The sequence below is a fragment of the Panthera onca genome, chromosome B3, assembly GCF_046562875.1.
Source record: "Panthera onca isolate mPanOnc1 chromosome B3, mPanOnc1 haplotype 2, whole genome shotgun sequence".
Lineage (NCBI taxonomy): Eukaryota > Metazoa > Chordata > Mammalia > Carnivora > Felidae > Panthera > Panthera onca.
This window is the reverse complement of record NC_138344.1, coordinates 144651527-144674401: the sequence shown is the minus strand read 5'-3', so window position 1 is coordinate 144674401 and position 22875 is coordinate 144651527. Positions and strand designations below refer to the sequence as shown.

Here is a 22875-nt window from a genome sequence, read left to right as displayed (position 1 = left end):
ACAAGTTCCCTGCGGGCAGGGAGTGCGACCTCGTAGCCTCAATTCTAGCACTGAGGGGAGACACAATAAAGATCAGAAACCAATGAATCAAGGAGCGAGTCAACGAGCGTCCCAGCCCAGCCCAGACCTCTCTCTTTCCCACGGAGGCCCGAGGTGAATCCCAGGTGGAGGGGAGAATGCGGCTGAGGCCTGAGACCAGGACGAAGGGCTTGTGAGCGTGTGCATGCATGCGTGCGTACGTGAGTGTGCGCGCGCGTGCAAGCACCTGGCGGAACCGCGGGGAAGCCCGGCTCTCTGGGGGCGCCCCGCCCACTTGGGGGCGGAGCCTGCGGCGGGGAGGAGCGGAGGTGCGGCACGGAGGGGAGGGGCGGAGACTGCGGCGCGGCGGGGAGGGGCGGAGCCTGCGGCGCCCGGGGCGCTGCGGCGGGCGTTCCGGCACCGGCGGGAGCTGTTGCAGTCCCAGCCGCCTTAGGTCCCCGCTCCGTGGCCCTGGGCAAGTGGCGAAACCTCTCTGGGCTTCAGAGAGCACCTGCCTCACGGGGTCCACCGCAGGGTGAGTGGAAGCTACCGTGTGCTGAGCATTTGCTGTGTCCCGCCACCAGCAGGCCGCACCCCAAGGCAGTGAGTGACCCGGCCGTTCGGCCCCGGCGGCGGCGGAGTGGGCTCCGCTCCCCCGCTCCCCAGACCCCGCCTGAGGCCCCCGCGCGTGGTAGCGGCCGGGCGCGGTGCCCGGCGGCCGGGCGCATTTCCCTCGGTGCGCGCGACGGGCCACGCGCCACCCGCAGAGTGGCGCCCGCTCTGCCCTGTGCCGGCGGGGTGGGGGCCACACGCGGAGGGCACACACCCCCGACAGCCCAGCGAAGCACGAAAAACACACAGATCGCTGGCGGTGTTCTTTTCTAACCTTGACGACAAAAACACCCTTTCATGCGCCACATGAGCGAACGGAACCACGACTGATTCACAGCCAACAAGGGTTCTCCCGGGAACTGTGAGAGTGGAGCCCCCTCCCCACTGTCCCCACCTCCACACTGTGGGGCAGGGGGCTGGGGGCTGGGGGCACGCTGGCCACCTCTAGGGCGGAGTGGCTGGGGTAGGAGTTGGCCTGGGGATGGGTGGAGGTGGGGGGGAGTGTCTGGCACGGGAAGGTGGACGGGCTGGGGAGCAGGAGCTCCTGAGCCCCTGGCGGGGGGGGCGGTTAATTATCCTTTGCTGGGTGTGGGGAACCCTGAGGGCTGTGGGGAGCCACTGGGGAAGTGGCCAGGTGCAATTTACACTTTGGAAACACCCTTCTGGCCTTAGGGGGGCTCAATCAGCGGGGGTGGCTCAGGTTAGGGTGCAGTGGGAAACAGGGTTGGCTGGCAGAGAGGGGGAGAGGCCTAGGTCATGCCCAGGGTCTAGCTGGAGTGCTGAGTAGATGGCAAGGTGGGGTGGGGGGGGGGGGTGGACCGAGGGAGGGGGTCCTGAAGTGAAGAGGGAGGGTGGCCCTCCCCAGGGACAGCATGGCAAAACAGGACACAGCCCTGGACCCACCAGTGCCAGCTCCCCAGGCCTGCAGTGGGCTCTGTGGGCACCAGGCGGGCTGATCCACACCAGCTCCCCAGCACTGGTTGGAAGCCTCGGGGGCCATCCCAGGGCCTTTCTTTCTGTCTTTCCTAAGAACCCCCCTTCAAGCACAACGGAAAGGAGTCCCCTTCTCCACATCCACCTTCTTCCTTAGTCCTCCTAAGGGGCTTCCCTTCTCCACTCCTGCCATCCTCCCCGTGGTGCCCACCGGGCCTTGGAAAGCAGAAACCAGGCCCCTCTCGTCCCCTGGAAAAGTGCCAATATAAAATCCAGGCTCATCATGGCCCCCAAACCCAGACTTGATCTTACCTCCCTTCGCTCTCCCCCCGGCTCCTGCCTTGAGCCCCCAGTGCTGCCCCCACAGTTGCTGTCAGTTCATTCCCTTCTCACCTGCTTTTTCTCTTCCTTCACACAGTCTCCCTGAGGAGTCCTGCAAGGCTCCCTCCTCGGTATCTTGCTCCCAACTCAAATGTCACCTTCTTCTGGAAAAAGCAGCTACCTCTGTCACATTATCTGGCTTTTTTTTTTTTTTTTTTTTTTAATACACTTAACCAGTGTGGGAAGTTATTCTGTGTTCTTGTTTGTCATGTTCTCCCCTGACCAGAATATAAGCTCCATGAGTATAGGGACCATGTCTGTCTTGCTCAAGGTTCTGTCCCCACAGCCTGGACCAGTGCTGGGCACCCAGGGGAAACCCAGGCGACACTTGTCGCCTGAGGGAACTGACCCCTGGGCTGAACAGGTATGTCGCCAGCTCTAAGGTGGCACGTTGTGACAGGTGAGCCAGGACTGAGCAGTTTGGGAGAAGGTGGTACAGATGAGTTCTCCTGGGGGGATCTGGGGAAACCTTGAAGAAGAGGAAGGATTTGAATTGTGACAAGAACAGGTACCACTTCTTGGGGAAATTGACAGTGCTTTTGTGGGCACAGGAAGGTGGAGGAACAAGGACTTGGAGGAGGGAAGGCTAGGGTTTGGGACAGCTGGTGTATAAGATCTAGATGTGGAGGGGCGCCTTGGTGGCTCAGTCGGTTAAGCATCCAACTTTGGCTCAGGTTATGATTTCACGGTTGGTGAGTCTGAGCCCTCCATTGGGCTCGGGGCTGACAGTGTGGAGCCTGCTTGGGATTCTCTCTCTCTCTCTCTCTCTCTCTCTCTCTCCCTCCCTCTCCCTCCCTCTCTCTCTCTCTCTCTCTCTCTCTCGCCCTCTCCCCCCCCCCCGCCCTGCCTCTTCCCCATGTGTGCATGCATGCATGTGCTCTCTCTCTCTCAAAATAAATAAACTTAAAAAAAAAAAAAGTTCTAGCTGTGGAATGCTAGGGACATGGGAGATTAAGTTGGAAAAGTAGATTGTGGCTATGCTCTGAGGGCATCTTGTTATAGACTGAATTGTGCCCCTGCCCCCCAGGATTCATATGTTGAAGTCCTAACCCTTCTATAACCTCCAGATGTGACTATTTGGAGATAGGGTGTTTAAAGAGGGAATCAAGGTTAAAGAGAGGTTATATGGGTGGGCCCTCATCCAATATGACGGGTGTCCTTACACAGGGGGAAAGCCACCAGGGCTGCACGTACAATGAGAACATTCCCAGCAAGGGAATGGCCATCTGTAAGCCAAGGATCAAGACCTCAGAAGACCTCGGAAGACCCAGCCCCGCACATACCTTCTTCTGGGACTTTCAGCCCCCAGGACGGTCAGTTTCTGTTGTTTAAGCCCCCTGTTCTGTGATCTTTTGTTTTGGCAGCCCTAGCAAATGAATATAGGTCTTAAGCTTTTTATATTTTAATTTTAAATTGTAATATTTCATCTGGTTCAGAAATCAAATATAAAAAGTAATAATGACCAGAGGATCAAGGTCAACATCAACAGTGATACGTCATATTGATAGTTTGTGCCCTTGGTAGGATGTGATGAAAATGGTACTTCACCTGTGTGGTCTTCCTCCAAAAAATCCCAGAACCTCAGTCTGATTATAAGGAAAACATCAGGTAAATCTCAAGTGAGGAACATTCTACAAAACACCTAACCCGGGGGGTGTTGGCTGGCTCAGTCAGTGGAGTGTGTGACTCTTGATCTTGGGGTCATGAGTTTGAGCCCCATGTTGGGTGTGGAGCCTACTTGAGAAAATAAAATAAAAATAATATTCAAAAACCCACCCAACCAAAAAAAAAAAAAAAAAAAACCCACCCAACCTATACTCCTCAACACTTTCAAGGTCATAAAAATACAAGGGAACTGGAAAATTGTCACAGCCCAGAGGAGCATAAGGAGACATGATATCTTAAATGTAATGTGGTGTCTTAGATGGGGTCCTGGAATGGAGGACCTTAGGCAACACTAAGGAAATCTGAGTAAGGTATGGTCTTTAGTTAAATACTCGTGTATTGACATAGGTTTACTAGTTGAACGTGCCATACTCATGTAAGATGTTAATAATAGGGGAAACTGGGATGGGAGGGAGCCTGTGAGAACTCTTTATTTTTCCTTGGAATTTTTCTGTCAATCTAAAATGGTTTGAAAAATAAAGTTTATTTTTAAAAAGTAATAGTGAAAAGTCTCACTCAGATTTCTGTCCATTGTGAAGCGACCGTTCCCACCCACAGCCACTAGTTTATTAATGTTCTGTGCATCTTTCAGGAATCCTTTGTGCAAATATGAGTCCATGCTGATTTTCTCCCTGAAAGGCCTTTGTGTTTTCTTTGAAGAGCATTTAATCATTTTTGATATGTCACATTTCAGACATACAAAGTGGAGAGAAAAATACAACGCACCCCCTGTGCCCACCACCCATATTCATCACTTATCAAGAATTTGCTGTGTATGCCTCACCACCCCTCCCTGTCTTGCTGTCCCCCTTTTGCTCGTTTTCAAACAGATTCTGGACCTCTTACATATGCTAGTATGTATCTCTGAACGATCTGCATAGCTTTTATTTTATTTTTTTTAATTTTTAACTTTTTTATTTTTGAGAGATGGTGCGAGTGAGTGAGGGACAGGGAGGATGAGAGAGAGAGGGAGGGGGGTAGAGAGAGAGAATCCCATGCAGGCTCTGCCCTGACAGAGCCCAAAGCAGGGCTTGAGCTCACCCGATGCGGGGCTCGAACTCATGAACCATGAGATCATGAGCTGAAGTTGGATGCCGCACTGATTGAGCCACCCAGGTGCCCCGTTATTGTTTTGGTTTTTTTTAATGTTTATTTACTTATTTTGAGAGAGAGAGAGAATGCATGTGAGCTGAGCACTCGTAAGTGGGGGAGGGGCAGAGAGAGAGGGAGAGAGAGAGAGTCCCAAGCAGGCTCCACCCTCTGGGAGTCTGATGCAGGGCTGGATCTCACAACCACGAGATCATGACTTAGGCTGGAATCAAGAGTCAGACACTCAACCGACTGAGCCACCCAGGCGCCCCCTGCACATCTTACGATATACTGAAGTCTATATCCCACCATCAACAGTGGTTCCTGAAGAACCTTTTGTGAACTTTAGTCTGGGTGATGAGCAGACACAGGAGAGCTTTGCAGGGCGGGCGTGTGTATATGTGACCTAGTTCTGTCTGTGTGTGGGATGATTTGGGCTTGGAGGAGGTTAGAGCAGGGAGGCCAATTACAAACACACTTGGTCTCATGGCAAGTGGTAGGGCCTGATGCATGGCGGCCGCAGCAGGGTGGGGAGAAGAACCAGCTAAGGAGCCTGTCGAGGGGGGGTGGGGGGCACTGACCAGCCTGGCTTCAGATACATGTCTGCCTGGAGGATAGACGAGGCCTTGGTGTGAGGGCAGGGCAGCTGCAGCTATCTGTCCCCAAGGGTCCGGTGGCTAGGCTTTCCTTTTCAGAAGCGTGGGCTCATTTTGACCACCTCAAGGCAGGTGTCCCAACTCTGCAGTGCCCCGGCAAAGCCTGTCCTTTGCTTGGCTTAGTGGGCCAGCACCCACCCACATGGGTAAGGAACATCAGCATGTCAGAGCAGGAAAGCCACCAGAAATCACAGCATCTAACTCCTCTCTGGTTACGCACGGAGAAACAGAGACCCAGAGAAGGGGTGTGTGTTGCCTCGGCCACACAGGGAGTGAGAAGCAGAGCTGGAATGAGACCCGGGGTCTCTGACTTCCTTCCTCCCATTACCCACAGCTTCCTCTTCTCTCCGAACCCTGCTCCCAGAAGAGATGTGACACGAGCCAGTGCTGCCTGTGTGCATACGTTTGAAACGTCCTGGGTGACTCCGCTCCCAGGGACGTAGGCACACTAAGCCTGCTTGCTAATGACAGCATTACTACAGGAAACTATTTACGGAGCACCTACCATGTACCACAAACTGTGCCGGGAACTTTGTATACGTCATGTCTGAACCTCCCCAAATCCCATGAGGCAGCCACTATTATTTCTGCAATCTCCCATTATAGAGATGGGCAAATTGAGATACGGAAGATGTAGCTTGGCTAGGATCATACAGTGAGGGTGTGGCAGAGGCAGTGTTTGTCCAACTGGAAAGTCTGCACTCTTAAACACTAACCCCTGTGGCCTCTGAAGAACAGGGGTGGCTTCCCGTGAAGAGGACGCTGCTCACTCCCTGGCCTCCACCCTCGTTGTCCCCCAGACCCACACCCCAGCCCTGAGCCTCTCAGTGGACGAGACAGGCTACAGATGGGCCCTGACCCCCTGCTGTCGTCTCCAAGACGCTGGGCCCTACCCAAGGTGGTTTATGGCCTTTGGTGTTTGGGGCCGTAAACAGACCTCCATGTTCAGGGCGCGCATGAAGTGTCAGCGCCGCCTGCGAGGACATCAGACACAATGTGCTCTCAGGGTTCAAACGAACGGATGCCTGCCCTTTCGACGGCCTTTACTACACTCTGTTCCGTGCCCTGCGAGGGGCTCTGGACACATGGCCCTGGTGTCCGTCATTCAGGCGCTCAGGCCACAGCGGGAGGTGCCACGGGAGACAAGGCTGTAAGAAGAGACCGGGTCCCTAGAGATGGGGCCTGGACTCTAACCAGGGTGGTCCGAGCCGCAGGGATGTTGGCCCAGGTGGGCCCAGGCTTTCTAGGCCGCGGCTGGGGAGCGGGTGCGGCGCAGGAAGGCCGGCTGCAGCAGGGCGCCGCCAGCTGCAGAAGACGCGGTGGCGGACGGCCGATCAGGTGCCCAGGGGCCGCGGCGCGGGGCGGGTTCCCGGGTCCCTCCCCATCGGTGCGGGGCCGGGTCACGTGGGTGGTTTGGGGCGCACCACGCCCCTCCGGCCGGGCCCCCAGCTGCAGCACCCTCCCCCCCCCCCCCCCCCACCACCACCGCGGCGCCGGGAACCCGGGGTCAGGCCGCGGTCAGACGCTGGCGCGCGCCGTCGCCGCAGGATGCGCCCCGCCCCTCGGCGGTCGCCGGGGGCCCAAGGTTCGAGTCCCGGCCTTGGTGTGACTCGCCGCGGGGAGGCCCCTCCCCGGCCCTGCCCTCTTCCGGCCTCGGTTTTCCCGTTCCAGAGGTCTCGGAGAGCCTGCGCTCCCGGTCGCGCGCGGCCCCGAGCCCACAGGCCGCCACACGGGGCGGGGCAGCTGCTAGGCGTCCGCAGCGCGCCCGCCCGCGGGAGCGCGGACGCGCACGGGCGCGCTCGCACCTGGCCGCCGCGAGAGCGGGTTCGGGCGGGCGGGGCCGGGGAGCCCCGCCTCCCCGAACCCGCCCCTGGCCCCGCCGGGCCAATCGGAGCGGGCGGCTGGCCCCGTGTGGGGCGACGCGCTGGGGGCGGGGCCTGCGGGGGCTGAGGAGAGAGCCCGAGGGCCGGCGGCGCGAGGCGGTCGGGCGGAGGCGGCGGCGGCCGGTCCCGGGACAGCGACGCAGCGCGCCCGCGGCCGCGACAGGGCCGGTCAGGCTCCGCAGCCCGCCGCAGCCGCCGCCTCGCCGCTGAGGGCCCGAGATCGCGGCGGCGGGTGCGCGGCCTGTGCGAGCGGCCGGAGCGGCGGGCGCGGCGCGGCGCCGAGCGTCCTGTCAGGCGGCCGAAGGCGCCGCGGACCCGCGCCGCGATGATGCCGGTGGGTGCGGGCGGCGGCGGCTTCCTCCGTGGGCGGCCGGCCAAGCCTCCTTCCTCCCGCGGCTCCCCGCCCCCGGGGCCCGCGCGAGGCCGGGCGGGCGGGGAAGGAAGTGGCCTGGCGGGCGCGCCCGGCCCCGGCGCCCCCCGGGCGGGCAGGTGGGGGCGGCGCCGGGCTGTCAGCGCGGGCCGGGCGGGGAAGGGCTAGGGCCGGGGTCGGGGTCCGGGCGAGGATCGCCGCGGGGGTCCCCCCCCCCCATCCCCCGCTCCCCCGGGCCGGCGCCCCCTCGGCCGCGGCCCGGCCCTTCCTGCGGACCCTCCCGAGCCGGGGGCTGCCCGGGAGGGGAAGCAGGAGATGAAATTGGAGCCAGTCGGTTTTTTCATCCGTTCTGGCGGGTGGTCAGACGGGCCGGGGGGCGGAGGGGGGGCTGCCGTTTGGCGCCCGCTCGGTTTCGGGGTCTCGCGGCGCCCGTGTGACCCCCCCCCCCCCGGCCTGAAATTTTCTGGGGTCGCGTTCGCAGTCGGCGCTGTGTACACCTCCGTGTGGCGTTCCCACGCTTGGAACCCCGTATTTGTCCCCAGCCCTGCCCTGATTCTGAAACCGTGTTGCATTTAGGAATTTACGTGGGGAATGGATTTGGAGAGCCATCTTAGGAATTCCCCTGTTCCGCGTCCTGCTCGTTTGTACGTTCTGCTGCGACTGGCCTGCTGTCACCGTGTTCTGGGGGTTGAACGAGGTTCACCGGTGGCGGTGCCGCCTTTGTCCTGTCCTCAGGGATGCGTTCTGCTAGAAAGAGGACGCTACGTTTGCCGTTTCCTTTACCTGTAATCTAAAGAGCAGCGGGTGCTGAATTACAATTTTTCTAATCTGGATTTTTTTTTTTTTTTTTTTTGTGTGTGTGTGTGTGTGTGTGTGAGATAAATGCCGTGACTTAGGAAAAAAAAATGTAGGACTGGTGGCACCCGGTTGGATGTACTGGTTTTCTGAGTGCCTTTATTTTGGGTAAAATTCAGGAACACATTTGTAGTCAAGTAACAGCAGAATCATTGTTGTGACCTACAATTTCTACGTTGGAAATCACATTTCTGCAGGAAAGTACCGTTTCTCTGCATTTTCAGCCTGGATGCTGCTCTTTTGCGCCGCGGCACTCAAGGACATTTAGATTAGAATTTTTCCCCCCCTGATCTTTCAAGTCATTTCCTGTCTCTTGATAATCTCTTCTCCCCTTTTTGAGCTGATTCCAGCACATGTTTGCAGAGTCTTAAGCTTTGACCTCATTGATCCTGAGGTCCTTCTCTGGCATCAGGGCTTGTGGGGTTTCTAGACATTTGGTTGAAAATGAATGATTGTCTTGTAATGGAAGGAGAACTGGGTGAGGATCCGAAGGTCGGGAGTTGAGTCCCGGTTCTGCTACTTTTTAGCTGTGTGACCTTGAACAAGTCAAGGTCTCCAGCCCGGAATCCCGTCTACGGCAGGAATAAAGACATGCCGGTGTCTGAGGCTTTTCTGAGGATCAAAAAGGGTGGTGGGTCCAAAAGTGCAGGTCAGACAATGCCATGCGAGTACTTATTGTCGGCGTGGCTCTAACTGTAACCTCGGAAAGATAAGGCATCTGGAGGCTGTGCTTCCCTGATTCTCGCTGGCTGGATTTGGGAAAGGCGTTACGGTGTTCGGCAGTTTTGAAAGCAGTTTTCGTTGAATCATGTGAGAGTTGATTGTATTAGGTACTGCAGTAATATTGAAGGGTGTCTGTGCAATTTTGATTGGTTTCATCACCGTGTAATGTTTACACATACCCTGTTAAGGACCTGGCTTACATTTTCCAGAGGATATACTGACATTTACCTCCGTTCCACGGGGTTAGGGTTTCTAGTCTCTTCCTTATCATGTTTCTTTTTTAAGAAGTGTGCTTAGCTGGCAATTGGGAAATTTCATGATACTCAAAATAATCAAATACTACTTAAAAAAAAAACCACGTCTGTTAGCTATTTCAAACACACTGCTTTTGTTTTGAAATGCCTTCTAGAAACGTGGTATTTTTCTTAGTCTCTCCTTCGTGGCCTCTAGGTCTGTATTTCCTTCTTGATCCCTAAAAATACTACTTGTAGGATTGAGCCCTTCGTCTATTAACACAGTTGGGGCTGGTTGTAAATTTAACACAGGTTTTAAGGACTTGCCATTCTTAATTGGTCCTATCTTTATGTATCCAAGATGTGAATGATTTTTCTTACTTTACTGTATATTTGGTATTCGTCATCATGAGGAATCATCAAAGGAAGACTGGCTCATATTTTGCGTCCTTTGTATACAGCAGTACATACTTTCTTTTCTAGTTCATATTGTTCTTTTTTGTCTTAAATTTTTATTTAAATTCCAGTTAACATATAGTGTAATATTGGTTTCAGGAACAGAATTTAGTGATTCATCATTTACACATAACGCCCAGTGCTCATCACAAGTGCCCCCCTTAATACCCATCACCCATTTAGCCCAGCTCCCACCCCCCGCCTCTCCCCTGCAGCAACCCTCAGCTTGTTCTCCATAGAGTGGAGTCTCTTATGGTTTGCCTCCCTCTCAGAGCAGTACTTTCTAATAGGAATGTAATGGGAGCCACACAAATGTGATTTTCTAGGAACTACATTAAAAAGGTGGTATTTGAGTAATGTCTTTTGTTAATGCAGTATATCAAAAGCATTGTAGCATGTGATCAATATGAAAAATTTACTAATGTAATATTTTACTTTTTTTTTAACTAAGTCATTGAAATCCGGTGTGAATCCTGTGTGACTCTAGTGAAGTTTTACGTTTATAGCTCACACCAGTTTAGAGTAACACATCTCAGGTGCCCGGTAGCTACGTGTCGTCAGTGGCTACCATATTGGGCAACACAGGTTTAGAGGATATTTCTTTTAGTTATTTGAGAATTGGCAGTTAGTGTGTGGTGTCTGTGGTACCTTTTAATTGATCAGATGGTTTACTGCAGCACCCAGTCTCTCATCTGTTGGGAATGAATGGGAGGATATCTGGCCATGTTCTCATCTGACACAATAAAGCCTTTGAAGAAGTCTTCAATTTGCCTGTTACGCAAAGTTCCAAGACTATTTACTTTTAAACAAAGTTATATTTTGGAATTTTCCCTTGTTAAAATAGTACTGTGTTCTAGTGTCTGTTGTCATTCACCTTTTGGTCAGTGGATGACATTTTTATTATTATTTTTTATTTTTTTAAATTTTTTTAATGTTTATTTATTTTTGACACAGAGAGAGACAGAGCACGAACGGGGGAGGGTCAGAGAGAGGGAGACACAGAATCTGAAACAGGCTCTGAGCTGTCAGCACAGAGCCCGATGAGGGGCTCGAACTCACAGACCGCGAGATCATGACCTGAGCCGAAGTCGGCCGCTTAACCGACTGAGCCACCCAGCCGCCCCAGTGGATGACACTTTAAAAATGTTTTCCCAGGGCACTTGGGTGGCTCAGTCAGTTGAGCATCTGTCCCTTGATTTTGGCTCAGGTCATGGGATCGAGCCCCGTATCAGACGCCGTGCTGAGTGTGGAGCCTGCTTGGGATTCTCTCTTTCTCCCTCTGCCCTTCTCCCCTATTCGGGCACATGTTCTCTCTCTTTCAGATAAAAAAATAAAATAAAATTAATAATAAGTGAAAAAAAGGACTCAGCTTGGGTCTCCCATTCCAGAGATCTTTAAAATAAATAAAATAATAACATAAAAATGAAACTGTTTTCCTAAGAAGAAAATGGGCTGTGCTTTAAAGATTACTCATTGGCTTGTGCCTAAGATCTGGACCTGGAAGCATTTAGGCTATGCCTAAATAACTTTGATAGAAATAAGAATGTTAATAAAGAGCCTGGCTCAGAGCATGAAAAGAATGAAAACTGCCTTGCTCATTGGTCGGCATCTTTCTTTTCAGAAGAGAGGGAGCATTTTGCAGCTGGTAAAACTTCTTGTGCAAAGGTGAAATAGATCTGGGGAATGGTGCTAAGGATACTTTTTTCTTTTCCAAAGCAACGTTGATGTGAGTAAAGGAAGTTCTGTGGTTCTAAAGTGTTTTATTCGTAAGGGAAGCACTCTGGTGTTTTGGTAATGTTAGCAGTGAGACTCCTTACCTCCAGTAGGCACTGCATAGTATGACTAGCTGATTCCACTCCTTTCTGTCCTAGGAGCCCTTTCAGCATATTAATTGTATAGGCTATGGGTTAAATTAATTTGTGTTTAACATTTAACTTTCATTAAACAAACATTCACTTATTTCAGATACTTCCTAACTATACAGAAAAAAAAAATTGAGGTACTAGAATAGGTCTTTCTTTTTTAAATTTTTTAAATGTTTATTTATTTTTGAGAGAGGAGAGAGAGCACGAGAGGAGGAGGGGCAGAGAAGGAGGGGAACACAGAATCCTAAGCAGGCTCCAGGCTCCAGGCTCCTAGCTGTCAGCATAGAGCCTGACGCGGGGCTGGAACTCACGAACTTCCAGATAATGACCTGAGCCGAAGTCGGACACTTAACTGACTGAGCCACCCAGGCACCCTGGTCTTTTCTTTCTTTAAGCCATCACCTGTCGTGTAATTGATAAAAACAAACTGGAAGAAGAGAGATTTAGGTTCTAGTCCACACTTTTTAGTACCTGTGTAACTTTTGGACTTAATTTCTTTGGACCTCAGTTTCTCATCTGTGAGGTGAGTTGGTCTTGGGTGATTTCCAGCTGTTTATGGTCGGTCCAGTAGCTAATACATAGCAGATACTTTCATGAAAGTCAGTAATCAGGCTACATCACAGGTTGAGGCAACCTGACACTTGTTTTGACAGCCCTGATAGTAAACTTGTTCACGGCCCAAGTGTCTTTGTATGATAGAGCAGATAAGAGCTCAGTAGGTGTTCACTATTATTGTTAACTAATAATTTAGTCACTTGATAGGCTTGAATTGTGTCCTAATTTAGCAAACAAAGCACTGAAGACTAGAGAAGATTTTTTTAAAACTCTGGCTTCTTTAAAACAAATATTACAGACATAATATTGCCATTTAAAATAACTCCAGCCTTTAGATTGCCCACAGATTCATAAAAAGAAAAACTAAGTCTCAATCATACAAAGGTGTGTACATAAAAGCTTGTCTTGCAGTTTTATTGAACTTAAGAACCGTCTACACGGAGAGCTCTTTAAAGGCTACAGTGTGAAGTGCAGCCGTAAAGTTGCAGCTCTTGACCTTCCTAGAGCTCGATTGGGTAATAGCGAGTTGGTAATAGTGAGTGCTCGGGTGAATGGTGGTTGTCATTATGCATTTAAGCTCTGTGTCATAGGTTTTGTGGTGGTGTCTTTGTTTTTATGGAGAACTGAGGCTCACGAGGTAAAGAAACTTGGCTAGGTGCTCCAGCTCCGAAGTGGTAAAACGAGGTTTGAAAACAAACAAGCTGACTCAAAGCCTTTGCTCCTATCCTTTGTGCCCGTCACTTAGGGAAGTTTGCTGTAGTCAAGGCATTTCGCTGTGGGTGCTAGTGAATCGAGTTTGGCTAAATGTTTTCCCCTTATGCTCAGCTCAAACAGAGCTTAATATTTAAAAGAATCCCAAGGTGAATCTTCTTTTTTTTTTTTTTTTTAATTTCCAGTGTAGCTAACACAGGATTATATTAGTTTCATGTGTGCAATCTAGTGATTCAACACTTCTGTACGTTACTCAGTGCTCATTACAAGTGTGCTCTTAATCTCCTTCACCTGTTTCCCCATCCCCCAGCCACCTCCCCTCTGGGAACCATCAGTTTGTTCTCTGTAGTTAAGAGTCTGTTTTTTGGTTTGCCTTTTTTCTTTGTTTTTTTCTTTTTTCTTTTTTCTTTCTGTTTTTTGATTTGCCTTTTTCCTTTGTTCCTTTGTTTTGTCTGTTAAATTCCCATATGAGTGAAATCGGATGGTATTGGTCTTTCTCTGACTTATTTCACTTAACATTGTACTCACTAGCTCCATCCTGTCATTGCAAATGGCAAGATTTCATTTTTTTTTCTGGCTGAGTGATATTCCAGTGTGTGTGTGTGTGTGTGTGTGTGTGTGTGTGTGTGGGCATGCGCGCCTTCTTCTTTATCCATTCATCTATTGATTGGCGTGGATTGCTTCCTTAATTTGGCTGTCGTAAATAATGCTGCTGTAAACATAGGGGTGCATATATCTTTTCAGATTAGTGTTTTCGTATTCTTTGGATAAATAGTAGTACAATTACTGGATCATATGGTAGTTCTATGAAACTCCATACTGTTTTCCACAGTGACTGCACCCGCCTGCACTCTCACCAACAGCGTTCAAGGGTTCGTTTTTCTTAACATACTCCCCAACATTTGTTTATTGTGTTTTTGGTTTTAGCTGTTCTGAGAAGTGTGAAGTGATAGTTCATTGTGGTTTTGATTTGCATTTCCCTGTGATAAGTGATGGAGAGCATCTTTTTATGTATCTGTTAGCTATCTGGATGTCTTTGGAAAAATGTTCATGTCTGCTGTCTATTTTTTAAATTAGATTATTTGGGTTTTTGGTGTTGACAAGGTGAATCTTTTTTTAAAAAATTTTTTTAATGTTTTATTTATTTTTGAGAGAGAGAGAGAGAGAGAGCACAAGCAGGAGAGGGACAGAGAGAGAGGGAGACACAGAATCTGAAGCAGGCTTCAGGCCCTGAGCTGTCATCTCAGAGCCGGACGTGGGGCTTGAACCCAGAACTGCGAGATCACGACCTGAGCTGAAGTTAGATGCTTAACCAAGTCACCCAGGCGCCCCTGAGTTGTTTTTTTTTTAAGTTTGTTTATTTGAGAGAGAGAGAGAGAGAGTGCGCACACGCATGTGTGAGTGGGGGGAGGGGCAGAGAGAGCCTATCTGTGCAGAGCCTGACTCAGGGCTGGATCTCACAACTGTGAGATCATGACCTGAGCCAAAATCAAGAGTCCAGTGCTTAACTGAACCACCCAGGTGCCCCAACAAGGTGAATCTTTTTGATAAAAAATGATAATTTTCATCATCTTGAGTTTTGGGGCAACTCTTAAAAAATTTTTTTTATTATGTTTATTTTGAGACAGAGACAGAGTATGAGTGGGGGAGGGGCAGAGAGTGAGGGAGACACAGAACCTGAAGCAGGCTCCAGGCTCCAAGCTGTCAGCACAGAGCCCGATGCCGGGCTCAAACCCACAAGCTGTGAGATCATGACCTGAGCCAAAGTTGGACGCTCAACTGACTGAACCATCCAGGCACCCCGGGACAACTCTTTTAAATGTAAATGTCATTTTCCTTTCTCAGCATCCTACTTAAACATACTATGCCAGTATATATGCTTAAGAGTTACTTAGGATTTCTAGCATAATAGGAACTTAGATTATCATGTTATTGTATTGAAGTTATATAACTGGTTGTCAGCATGTGTTTTTGTGTGTGTTTGCACAGATGGGCAATAATCTTCAGCAAAAGTTTGGTGGTATTTTGGTGCCCAGAAGTATTGTTGCCATAGTTATTTCACAAACGGTGGTTCTAGGGATGAACTTAGAAATGGTGGCAATAATCAAGTTCTATTGTGACACTTTCTTGGCCTAATTGCTTTATTTCACTGCAAATATAACTGCATGGTTCTTGCTCATACTAATTGATAAGCAAAAGCTACTGTTACTGGATTTTGTAAAATAAAAATCTTTGCCTGGTGATATGTAGAGCAATAAAAGACTGTGAAATGAGGTTGTTTTAAAATTAATAAACGGAGCGGAGCACCTGGGTGGTTCAGTCGGTTAAGCGTTACACTTCAGCTCAGGTCATGGTCTCGTGGTGCATGGGTTTGAAGCCCACATTGGGCTCTGTGCCGGCAGTGCGGAGCCTGGAGCCTGCTTCAGATTCTGTGTCTCCCTCTCTCTCTGCCTCTCTCCTGCTCACACTCTGTCTCTCTCTCAAAAATAAACATTAAGAAAAAATTAGGGGTGCCTGGATGGCTCAGTCGGTTAAGTGTCCGACTTTGGTTTAGGTCATGGTCTCACATTTCATGAGTTTAGCCCTGCATCAGGCTCCGTGCTGGCAGTGTGGAGCCTGCTTGGGATTCTCTGTCTCTCTCAAAATGAATAAATTTAAAGAAGAAAAGGGTTTTTTAATTAAAAAAATAAAATTAATGAATGACATTTGAAATATTAGTGTATAGTTCATATAGGATCCTGTTAGTAGTATTGTTAGTATATCTACAGAAAATGTTAACTGAAGTTTTGGTAGAATCATGATCTATAACATATGTTATGATTGTAATCGTCATGGCTGAAGCAGATGCAGAGGCCCTGTGGTAGGACCATGCCCGGCATACTGGAGAAACAAAAGGAACCCTGTGTGGCTCAAGCAGAGTGCGTGAAAAGGAAAGTGGGGGAGATGAAATCAGAAAGGTGATGGTGGTGGGAGAGTTTAGGATCTTGTAGGACCTTACAGGTTATTCACATAAGCTATTTTAAAGACCAAAGATATGATGAGACATTTCTATTGGAATAAATGAAACAGTGGTTTATTTTTTGTGTTGTAAGTTCTGAGTAGCCAGCATGACCTAGGTGTAGCAGTAGGAGTGTGGGTCCTGGTGTCAGTCAGCTTAAGTGTGGATTCTGGCATCACCATTTGGCTCTCCGACTTTGGGTAAAGTTACTTGACCCCTCAGTTCTTAAACTGAGGATAGTAATTGTAAATTTATAGGGTGATTAGGAGGATCAGGGTGATTATTATGGTGAAAGGAGCCTGGTGTGTAGTAAATGCTCCATAAATGGTAGTTATTTGTGATAAGTTGCATTTCCTCTGGGAAGCTTTTGCCATCTTTGCCTTGGCCACGTCTACCAGTATAAGCAGCCTGGCGCATCTTTTTTTTTTTAAAGCTATAATTCATATACCATAAATTCATCTTTTAACATGTTCAGTTCAGTGGTTTTTAGCGTCTTCATAAGGTTGTATGACCATCACCCGTGTCTAATTCAGAACACTTTGCCTGAAGCGTCTTTGTAGTACTCGCCATACTTGCAGTCGAAACATTCGTTTGTGTGGCTATTTGATTAATGTCTGTTCTTGTCCTGTGCTGCAAGTTTCACGAGAGCAGATGCTGTCTCTTTTTGTTGGCCTCTTACCACCAGTGCCTGTCCAAGGGACCGGCCACGTAGTTGGTGTTCGGTGACAATTTGTCGAATGAAAGAAGATATAATGTGGAAAGTAGCTTTGGACCCCATCGCGAAGAGGTGTGTGCGTGTGTGTGATGTGATGGGATTCACACTTGACCCTGTGGGTGGTCAGAAACCAGCAAGCATTTTTAAAGCGTGCAGTGGCAGGGGCGCCTGGGTGGCTCAGTCGGTTGGGTGTCCGACTTCGGCTCAGGTCATGATCTTGCGGTCCGTGAGTTCGAGCCCCGCGTCGGGCTCTGTGCTGACAGCTCAGAGCCTGGAGCCTGTTTCAGATTCTGTGTCTCCCTCTCTCTCTGCCCCTCCCCTGTTCATGCTCTGTCTCTCTCTGTCTCAAAAATAAACGTTAAAAAAAAAATTAAAAAAAAATAAATAAATAAAGTGTGCAGTGGTGATTTGTATGAAAGAGGGATAATTCTGAAGCCGGAGAGAATAGACTGTGGAGTGAGGGAGAGTGAACAGAAGCAGGAGAAGCAGTAAGGGGACCGATTGGTGCGAGGCAGGCTTGACCCGAAGACGAGAGAGATCTGGTCGGTGGGTAAAAGAGGTGGTGGGGGGTGTGTATGAGTGTGGAAGTGTGAGTGTGATGGCACGTGAGCAGAGATGTGAGTGTGTGTACCCACGTGTGAGTGTGTGTGTGCTTGAGAGAGAGAGGAAGGAAGTCCGGTGCCTGGAGCTGAGGATAACAGGTTTATTGCGTCAGCAGCCAGGCTCGTCTTTCCTTTAAGATAGAGACCACTTGAGAAGGGGTCTGTTTTAAGGGCTTGCGGGGACCAGTGAGTTCCATTTTGGTCGGATTGAGCTTCAGATGCCTGCTCTATCCAGAAAGGGGTTACGCTGAAATCCTAGGGTAAAATAAAGAGAAAAATCATCGGCCCTATGTTAAGTGGTTTTTAATGTTGTGGTTTAGGCACTCTAGATCGCTGCCCGGGTGTCTGTGGCATGCCACACACCGTCCCTCGTGCTTGTAAGTGAGCCCCACCCTGGGCCCCGCGAGACCAGGCTGAGCTTCGTGGGCAGGGGCTGGCCCGGCTGCCCACCCGCGTGCTCTCGGCGCCCGGAAGACCTCGCGTGCCCGCTTGCTGGAGCAGTGCAGTCCGTGACTTCACGTCGATCGTTTGTGCTCTGCTTTTCCTCTGTGGCACGTTCATGTTTCTGATGGCAACCTTGAAAGTAGAAGCAGTAACTCGTAGTCAACCTCACAAATGATCAGCGGATAGGCGGAGACTTTTGTGGTAGAACTAGAAATGAGAAATGAGGTTGGTCAAAATGTGAAGAAAGCTGAAGTAAACTTTTAGGGTCAGCAAGGAGGACACCAAGCCGTAGGAACAAAGTATTTTGTGATAGAAAATAGGTGTGAAACAGTATAGTGTAGTGGTTATCGGCTCAGACTCCAGGGCCAGGGTTTCAGATTCCGTATTTGCCACTTCCCAGTCCATGACCTCAGACAGATTGTTAACCTCTTCGTGCCTTACTGTCTTCTTTAAAAGGAGTTTAATTACAGTAGATCTCAAAACGCTGTTGTGAAGACTGTCAGCTGCTTAGAGCATTCTGTTAATATACAGAACAAGTACTCAGTAAACGTTCTTCAGATTGCTCTAGCAGCCGTGAGGCTTCATGGCGGACGGGGCTCCGAGAAGGATCCTCGGTGCACTTCCTCGCACTGAGGTGGACTGCCTGTGTTCTGCGCGCTGAGAGAACAAATAGTAGTGGCAAGATCTATCAAGTCGATAGAACAGAGGGGGGATGAATGGTTTGCTTTTCTTGGAAGTTAAAGTTGACCTTCTCTTTCCAGTACCTTCTGTTTTCCGGACCACAGTTTAGAACCAGAATAGGACTCATTTCACTCAGTGTTCCATCAGTGAGCTGAGAAGTTGCCCCCTCCTTGCTGGTCTCTACTTAGATGGCACCTTCCAGGCCACCCTGTCTGAAATGCCCCTTGCAGTCCCCTTACGGTGCTTTGCTTCTCTTCATGGTACTGGTGCCCACCTGGCATTTATTTGCGGAAGCTCCGGGAGAGCAGCCTTTTGTTTCCACTTCCCACTGCGGTATCCCCAAGTGCCTGGGACGTCGCCTACCTCCGACAGGCGTTCAGCAAGTACTTGTTTACTGAATGGCCTCAACAAGCATTTGGGGCACAGTGCTTATATGCTGGCTCTGTGCCAGGCCGGGCAGTCCCTGCTCTCCGTGAGCCCACAGTGGGGAACGGCCAAGTAAACAAAAATGCCCTTCCGAAAAGATAAAAATGGGAAGAGTGGCAGAGTACGAGGTACGAGCAGAGCACAGTGGCAAGAGGAGACTTCTCAACCTTGGAATGTCAGGGGAATTTTCAGCGAGGAGGGGACATCTGAGTAGCGTTTCCAAGGATGAAGGAGAGGGGCAGAGGTGATGGGGAAAGGCTCTTAGGTAGCGGGTTTAACGCGTACAAGATATTGGGATCTGAATCCGTGTGCTGTGCTCGGGGAGTTGGCCTGGAGCATGAGGCCGGATGAAGCCAGGGAGGCTAAAGGGTGGGGACAGATCAGATTCGGAGGAGCGTGTATGACCTGCGTAAGAGTGTGAGCTTGATCCTAGGAAAGATATGAAACCGTTGAAGGTTTCTATTTTTAATTGTAAAATACACGTGACATGAAAGTTTCCGCGTTAACCGCGTTTAAGCGTACGGTCCTGTGGCATCAGTACCCTCACGCTGTGCAACCAGCACCACCGTCCCTCTCTGGGATTTACTCACCTTCTCAAGCTGCAACTACTGTTGCAGGATTTTAAGCTGAGTTGTGAAGTGCTCCAATTTAAATTAAAGTCGGTACTGGGGTGCCCGGGTGGCTCAGTCGGTTAGGTGTCCAACTTCGGCTCAGGTCACGATCCCGCGGTGCGTGGGTTCGAGCCCCGCATCGGGCTCTGTGCTGACAGCTCGGAGCCTGGAGCCTGCTTCGGATTCTGTGTCTCTCTCTCTCTCTTGGCCTCTCCCCCGCTCACGCTCTGTCTCAAAAATAAACACATTAAGGAAAAATAAAGTTGGTACTACGTGTCTGGAGTCTGTGGGAGGAGTCTGTTAAGTAGTTGAAGCAGAGGAGGGCCTCTGAGCGGTCAGAATAGTCGTCGAAGAATCTAGCACTGAAGCCAGCATGTGGGAGACCCTCCTCAGGCCTTACCTCACTCTTCCTCTTCCGCATCGCACACCTCTGATTTACCTGGCTCCTCAGTCTTCAGACACTGTATCTGAGGTTGCTAGAGGGGTGCAGCTGCGGGCAGACAGGCTGCTGGAAACCGGAGACACACTTTGAGCACAACCTAAGGTTGTGGTCTGAGGGTGGGCAGCCTGACCTCAGTCAACACCAAAGATAACACAATTACAGATTACAGATTACACACAGGTGGTAGTTAAAGTTCCTGATGATGACTGAGTCATCGAGAAAAGAGTAAATAATATCGGCGATGTAGACAGTGGCTGGATACATTGTAGATGAGAAAAGTGTCAAGAAACTTAATAATATGTCAAAACCTTGTTTGTGAGGATCTTCACATCCTTTTTTCATACTAAGCCTCTCAAATTCAGAACATATTTTACACAGGGTCGTCTGGGTGGCTCAGTTGGTTAAGCGTCCGACTTTAGCTCAGGTCATGATCTCACAGGTCAGTAGGTTTGTGCCCCGCTTTGGGCTCTGTGCTGACAGCTCAGAGCCTGGAGCTTGCTTTGGATTCTGTGTCTCCCTCTCTCTCTCTGCCCCTCCCCTGCTCACGCTCTGTCTCTCAAAAATAAATAAACATTAAGAAAAAAATTTAAAAAAAACATATTTTACACATCCAGCCCATTTCATTTCAGACTAGCCACTTTTCAGGTTCTCACTAGCTGTGTGTGGCCAGTGGCCATTTCATGGACAGCGCAGTTTCAGGTTTTGGCTCAAAGGGATTAGACCCTCAGAGAATGCTATCATTCAAAAAAATTCCTCAAGGATTATGGATGACTTGTATTTTCATTATAGTAATTAAAAATTTTTTTTTAACGTTTATTCATGTTAGAGCGTGTCAGCACAGAGCCCGATGCGGGGCTCAAACTCACGGACTGTGAGATCGTGACCTGAGCCAAAGTCAGACACTTAACCAACTGAGCCACCCAGATGCTCCTATAGTAATTTTTATTTACTATTTTTTTTTATATTTTAAAAAGTACTGAAAGGCAATGCAATGTAGTAAAGAACGTGGACTTAGGAGTAGGCTGTTTGGGTTTGAATTTCAGCTGTCTCATTTCCTACCTATTTGATCTTGGATGAGTTACTTAATCTGTCTGTGTCTCAGTGTCCTCATCTGTAAAATTGAAGGCACAGTAGTACCTACCTCATCGGATTTTGTGAGCATTAAAGCGTTGTTATATGAAAAGAACCTATGACAGTGCCTGCTCTATACTAAACACTATAGATAATGTGCTGTTATCCCCCAAATGTTTATTATCTCCAAAATGTTAAATGATTTTCATTCACTACATTTTAAAGACATTCTTGCTTTGGAGACTGCTTAATTTCAGATGGGCATTTAATAAGTTTTCACCATGAAGAAAAAAAATGTTAATTGTAATTTGGTGAGGATGCTTTTTCATTGATGTCTTTGAGTAACTTTCCTGTTTGCTGCAACGTTGAGGCTGCTTAACAACCAAAGAAATAGTATAATTAATAATTAAAGAATTTAGGATTATAATTAAAATTAAGAAAATGTGAAAGGATGATTTTAGTACTGTTACAGTTAAACTCAGAAATACTTCATCAGCCCTACTATGTCTGGGGAGGCTACCTAGTTCTAATTTTTTCCATTGGTCTCTTGTAACATTGGATTATTTTGAGAGTTTTACCTTATTACTGTTATCTGTAAATAGAGTAGGAGGGCAACAAAAGAAATACCAAAATATGAAAAGATCACTGTTTGGGAAGTGGAAGACATTTAAGAGAAGGTCCTTTATCACCTTTTAGAGTAAGGCACGGCTGGAAACACGACCAGATTATGGCATGGGTACTTAAATGTCGAGTTCTTCGCATAGGAGAAAACAGTGCCTAATAGTGGTTTATTTAATCTCAGCTGTTTCATTTGCGTTGACCAACATCCTACCCTCCTGTGCGGTCTTTGGAACAGTTAAACAGACTGTCTCTAGCAGGACATAATCTGCCCACCCCCTGGCTCCTATACCCATGCTCCACTCCTCTCCAGCTAGCTCCTGTGGCCGCAGCCTACATGGTGCTTCCTCTGGGAAGTACTTCCTGAGGCTGGCATCTGGGTCAGGCAGCCCTTCTGTGGGCTCTCGTGGCTCTCTGCAGTTTCCCACTGTAGTGTCCTGCTGTCCCTTCTCTGTCTCCGCTCCAAGTTCTTTGACAAGGGAGGTGTTGACTGTGTGTGCCCTGAGGCTGGCCCGGGGCCAGGTTGGGCTCTGTAACAATTTCCTAAATGAATGAACGAGTGATTCTGTAAATGTGTCCAGTTTATGTTCTGTACAGAGAGACACCCCGCTTCACAATATGGGGTTTGGCTTGTTGCGCCTCTTTCTGCTGCAGTGTTTTACCATAAATCAAACCAACCTGAGGGCCTAATTTTAATCTTACATGATTTGCCTCCAGAATCGGACAAATCCTCAAATATCAGTATTAATAGAAAATACCTTCTGATCCATTTGGTTTCTGATAGTCCTTTTGGAGAGTTGCTAGTAACTAGATTCTAAGGCTCATATGGGGTAACTAGGAGGGGAAAATGGGACATTTTTATAGTAATGATAGTAGCTGCTCATGGTTTTGGTAGTAAAGTAAAAGTAGCTAAGTTCTATGACTATATTTAATGGAAAAATGAACTTTTGTGATTACTTTGCCAGCTTTTTTGTTATGCAGAGACTGTTATTAAAGTATATTAAACTGAAGTTTTATGGCTAATGATACAATAGAAGAACCTGTTTCTAGCAGTTTATGAGGTATTGGCTAATAGAGGAGAAATCTGGTGCTAGAGATTACCAAGGTCAGAATTCTGCACGGCCATGGAGTCAGGCAGGGCAAGACTATAAACTCAGGGTTCTAGTGTTTTCAGGAATCAGATCGACTTGGAGATCTTTGCAGAATCTCACTGCTTTCATATCTTGTCCCCCTCCCCAGGTAGTACCTAGCATAATCTACAT

General features: G+C 49.0%; 1 protein-coding gene across 4 annotated transcripts in view; it reads left to right on the top strand.

Moving 5' to 3' along the window:
* Positions 1–397: 397 nt before the first annotated feature.
* PPP1R13B (protein phosphatase 1 regulatory subunit 13B) overlaps positions 398–22875 on the top strand; it is a 100955-nt gene continuing 78477 nt past the window's right edge. The window contains exon 1 of one of the 4 annotated variants that reach the window (XM_060620893.3): positions 398–553. Coding sequence is in view for 2 of the 4 variants with exons in the window: in XM_060620890.3 (XP_060476873.1) it covers positions 7563–7571 (9 nt within the window). In the remaining 2 variants the exon portion in view is untranslated. Of the gene's footprint in view, positions 554–6566; positions 6693–7294; positions 7572–22875 lie in introns of those variants that run through there. The other 3 variants (XM_081796001.1, XM_060620890.3, XM_060620895.3) reach the window with 3 other exon arrangements.